Here is a 5298-nt window from a genome sequence, read left to right as displayed (position 1 = left end):
ACTGCCGTCAGCATCCTTCAACTTAAACTTGCCTTTCAAACAGTGCCTCTCTTCTTCATTGCTTATGTTTTCAGAGAGTTTAATATTTGATGAATGCCATCAGCATCTCTACCAGCCTGCAGCATCTCTCCATATGGATTCTGTTGTTTTTTTCATCCTTTGAAAGGCATCTACTATATCAAAATATTATTCTCCTCTTCATCACAATTTCATGAAACGGCATCTCTTTATCTCTTAAATGTTTATGTTCCTCAGGGCTGCAGGTGTGTATCAGTAGAGAATGAACAGTGAGAAACCAGCATAGCTGAGCACGACGTCCATTGGAAAACGTTATTGCTCTCCAGTTGGTCTTTCATTGCTCAATTGAGCTCTCAGTTGAATCTCAGTAGATGTTTCTCCTAAATGTCCTTAGGAAAACTCAAAATGTAAACCATAAGACAATAGGTGACATACAGTAAGTCAGCTGTATATTAAAAATGGACAGCATGTTTGAGATCATACGATCAAAGAACATAAGATCTTTGAAGTTTACTGCAGATCTTGCTATACCGGCACATTTGAGCAGTTTGAGACATTGTTGAGATGACTTCAAAGACTTTAGAAAAGACTGGGGAAAAGATATGATATGAGCAGAAGACAAAAAAAATGGTCCTTTAAGAAGCATTTAGGATAATTTTATTTACTGTCAGCTTATATACAGATCAAATGTTGAGATGATTATCTGATAAAAATGCAAATGAGAAAGACAACAAGTTTAGGTAATTACTTTTCAATTGAACTAAACCTCAGGATGTACAGACTGTGTATTTCTTTATATACAGATTTTTACATTTACTTTATATACGTTGTTATAGTATTAATAAAATACATGGCACAGCCTACATACACTTTGCTTTTAGCAATAGATTATAACTTAAAACACAGAACAACCAGTAGGGATCATTAATCTGCAGAAAATGTCCTCATAAATGAAGAAAGCAAAAAGAAAGACTGCTGATCTACAGACGAAACATAAAGAAGGCATCTGTTAATCCTTCACTGATCCCAGTTCTGCTGGAAGACCTTCTGATTTCCTCCACTGAGCGTTTCTCATCCTGAACCATTTCTATATAGAAACAGAGAGAGATGGAGAGACAAATGTTAGTTTATAAGAAAGAAGATAGATGCCCTTCAGGCTTAGTGGGTTCGTGGAGAGAGGCAGATTGTGTTTCAGCACGCCGTAAAGGTGGGTCAGATTTGTGTCCTCTGGGTCAGCAGCTCTACCTCACAAATACTGCATCATTTAAGGTTCTGAGGCAAACACTTTACACAGAGTGCATGTGTTTACTATTGAGCAGGACTGACCGGTTTAAAGCCAGAGAAAAGAGGGTGTGTGTGTGTGTGTGTGTGTGTGTGTGTGTGTGTGTGTGTGTGTGTGTGTGTGTGTGTGTGTGTGTGTGTGTGTGTGTGTGTGTGTGTGTGTGTGTGTGTGTGTGTGTGTGTGTGTGTGTGTGTGTGTGTGTGTGTGTGTGTGTGTGTGTGTGTGTGTGTGTGTGTGTGTGTGTGTGTGTGTGTGTGTGTGTGTGTGTGTGTGTGTGTGTGTGTGTGTGTGTGTGTGTGTGTGTGTGTGTGTGTGTGTGTGTGTGTGTGTGTGTGTGTGTGTGTGTGTGTGTGTCTCTGTTCATCATACCACACCCTTCGGCTTTGAGTATTCCTAACATTCAAATAATGCAAAGAGGTGATATCATATGTCCTGGAAAAAGGACAGAGTTTGTTATTCAAACTCGCTTACCTCAGGTCACATTTGAATAAGAAGTACATTCACAGATAAAATGCTCAGCTTAGCTTTCTGCATGGACATTAAATATTTCACTTATGGGGTGACTCTCCTTTAATGTAAATAAACTATTCAGAAAGCCAGAGTTTGGGACCATTAACAGAAAAAACCTTACTATAGTGTACTGTAATTGAATTAAACAAACCTGTTCTGCTATGTATTAAAAGCATTTTGCGCAAAAGCATAATACTAACTGCGACAAACGTGGAGCATCCTTAGATGTTTCCAGTTCACAGCTGTCATCACGGAAATGTAGCGTATCAGCCGTGAGTTGTCCAGACAATAGTAAACATTACAACATTACTAACCCACCCGATTACATATCCTGTGGATAGAAATCCGACACAATGTGTTTGAACACGTCAACCCTGTCCACGCGCATCCGAGGCCCGCTGTCTTTACTGCTGTCATTGTGTTATTTCAAGCTGGTGACAGCAAAACAGGATTGAAAACAATGGACGAAAAGGAAAGATATGTGACATATGCTGACAATTGAAACATTGTTTGAACCTCATGATGATCCGCGTACTTTCACTGCGCACTTTATTGTGACATCCAAACCCTTTATGGACTAACGTTAAGTGTGAGAAATAAAGAATAACTAATTTGACGGAATATTAACGTTTATTACAATCATAAACTCTTTTCTGTTAAATAAAAACAGGTATTCTGCAATAACTCAACCAACGTGACGAATATTTTCAGTAAAGCTTATTACGCTAACGTTCACCAATCAGCGTGATGCGCGTAACGCCAATAACGCTTCTCTTAGGATAATTAACCACATCTTTGGGGGTTTGTATATAGTAAAACAAACCACAGTAACCACAAATTTATCATGGTGGTCTAGTAACCACAGTTTAACCATGTTACCTGAATTAAAACTATGGTAGCCAAATACAAATGGTAATCAATCAGCTAAACACTTTTACTGTAACAAAACCATGTTTGCGCTTTTCTTTAGTGTTAAAACGTTTCGGTCGACCAATCAGCGGTACGCATATTCAGCGCACCGCGGCAAAAACGCAAAGGGGCATCAGAAGCGTTTTGCGGATTTCTTAATGAACTCACCGCCGTCTCCGACTCGCTTAGTCCACACTCGGCCGCGATCAGCATCAGTGTGGTGTCGTCCGGATGTTTGCTGACTTTTGTGAAGTTCTCCTCCAAAACCTTGATCTGATCCTCCGATAAATCCATCCCGTACGTCATGTTTCCGTGCGCGCTCATGGTCATATATCACAGCTCGCGTGATCCGAGTCGCCCATGCAAATAAAGTCCAGATGTGTTAAGAAACAGCAGCAGAAGCCTCCACGAGAAAAGCTGTGGGGAGAGCAGACCAAACTGTGAGAGATCCACGAACTTCAGACGCACGCAACTGCACCAGTGGGGAAAGTTCACGAGTGAACGCCCCTTTCCTAAAGACAAAAATCAACTGCAGGGCGTTCTTTAAAGGCACAGGACTGTGTGTGTATGTGTGTGTGTGTGTGTGTGTGGGGAGGGGGGTTTGTGGGTAGTGTACCTGCTATGATGATGTCTGCACACCAACTACTGACTCTCTCATCATTCACGCCACTATGCCATACCCTCGGGTGACGTCACAGGGACCGACCACCTGTAGGGTAAATGTCTGACAGACTGAATGTTTACCTGCAGCAGGTGAAGATGAATGTTTTGAAGGCTGTCTACAACATGTCTGGGTCATAAATGCTCCTAAAATTAAAGGTTACCAAAAGCTTCTTTGTATAAGAACCTTTAACATCCACAAAAAAGGTTCTTTGTAGTGAAAAACCTTTTTTAGGAACTTTTATCCACTACAAAGAAGCTTTTGTGCAATATAAAGTTTGGACTGTATGATTCCATAAAGAACTTTTAATATGCAAAGACAAAACTTGAGATGTGGAGATGGTAACAGAGCAGTTTAGGTTTCACAAGAATGCTGAACGGTGAGTTTTGAGATACCTTGAAGTCATGTACTTTAAACACATGTATGCACAGATATGAAAAGACTGTATGGTGTTTTTAAGTGAAAGGAAACTGGATCTTTTGAGAGGGTGGGGTAACTGGAGGTAAGAGAGGACTGTTTGGGCACACTCATATTATTAGAGGAACTGTGATGGAGGACAGGCATAGTGGGCGAGCGATTTGACACACTGCCACATACAGTCCAATGAACCTCTTATCTAATTATATATACTTTCACAGAAACTCTAAAGAGAACATATGACACACACATTATGCATCTCGTATCTACAGTAATAGTTTACACAGTATTTTTCATAACATTTTCTTTCTGCCAGCTTCACCAGTTCAGCAGGAAGTAGAACAACAAGAGATATTTCATGTTGCAGAAACCTGTTATAAATATGCACTTGTAACCTGTCTGGTCACCTAAAAACTAACAGGTGATTTGAGGTTCATTCACGAGTTTTAGGGCTATGAGTTTGTTTACATCAATTTTATTTGATATGAATTGTGGTCAGTGTGTGCAGCTATATTTTACTTTCCTACACCGTTGGCTGCTTTTCTGTTGCTTTAGGAAAGGGTGTTGTTCAGTTCTGACTCACGAGTTTTGTTTTTTGTAAGGTTTGGCTAACAGTGCCCACACAGGCCCTGTTTTACACCCAGAGGGCCATGTTCTTCACTTCACACGCAATGACTTCATCCATGTAATAAGATGAAAAATCTCGATAGGACTTTTTTCCACAGCGGCAGAAGTTTGCTTATTATCCGTGATTTCTCTCTTGCAAAACCAAGATCTTGTGAGCTTGTGATGCGCTGTTCCATTATCTCAAACTGGTGTAATAATCAAGGACTTGGCTGATGTAACATGGCCGCACCGGGCGTAGTGATATTACGCAGTGCCCAAAAATAGTCCTCTGCTATTGAAACCAAGGGGACTATTTTCGGGCAGTGCGTAATATCACTACGCCTGCTGCAGCCATGTTACCGCAGTATGAGAGTATAGTTCCTAGCCATATCTGCCTAGAAAATCACACCTTTTAATTTTCCGTTGGTCTTAGTACACGATGTCACTACAGAAGAGTCAAGTTTTAAATAGAAAAATATCAAAACTTTTTCGTTATGTATTAGCGCAATGCTAATGGTCTAATCAGATTCAATGGATTGTGCTAAGCTATGCTAAAAGTGCTAGCGCCAGACCTGAAGATCAGCTGAATGGATTTCAAAATGGTAAGAATCTAATGTTTAACACAGGGGAGCTGGAAAATTAGCATTTTTTTTTCAAAAAAAGTAAAATGTCCCTTTAATCTTCATTTAATTCCCCCGTGTCAAAGAGCTGAACGATAACTTCTTGTTGCGATAACAGGCGCATTCTCACTATGGCACGCCCCTTGCCGCATTGTTTCTGCGTCTCGTTCACAAAGAATGCTTTCCGTATGTTACGGCAATGTTACTAGGTCCTCTTTGCAATGTAACCGGATGATGGTGAAGAGATTATGTAAACTAAATATTTCTTTATATAG

At 40.3% G+C, this 5298-nt stretch overlaps 1 protein-coding gene across 1 annotated transcript; it reads right to left on the bottom strand.

Annotated features, from left to right (window-relative positions):
- Positions 1-658: 658 nt before the first annotated feature.
- On the bottom strand, positions 659-3236 carry hopx (HOP homeobox). Its single transcript, XM_065274646.2, has 2 exons — positions 2888-3236; positions 659-1105 (listed from the first exon to the last, which is right to left on the bottom strand). Exons 1-2 carry the CDS (start codon positions 3047-3049, stop codon positions 1028-1030), a joined length of 240 nt encoding a protein of 79 aa, XP_065130718.1. The 5' UTR covers positions 3050-3236; the 3' UTR covers positions 659-1027.
- Between the last annotated feature and the right edge of the window lie 2062 nt (positions 3237-5298).

This window comes from Paramisgurnus dabryanus, chromosome 16, assembly GCF_030506205.2.
Source record: "Paramisgurnus dabryanus chromosome 16, PD_genome_1.1, whole genome shotgun sequence".
NCBI lineage: Eukaryota > Metazoa > Chordata > Actinopteri > Cypriniformes > Cobitidae > Paramisgurnus > Paramisgurnus dabryanus.
The sequence above is the reverse complement of the archived record's forward strand: the minus strand, read 5'-3'. Positions and strand labels throughout refer to the sequence as shown.

Excerpts from the sequence above, each read along its gene's own strand:
- hopx (XM_065274646.2), bottom strand. The coding sequence starts at position 3,049 with ATGACCATGAGCGCGCACGGAAACATGACGTACGGGATGGATTTATCG. Across the intron at positions 1,106-2,887 it reads TAAGCGAGTCGGAGACGGCG|AAATGGTTCAGGATGAGAAA; the intron begins GTGAGTTCATTA and ends GTTTCTATATAG.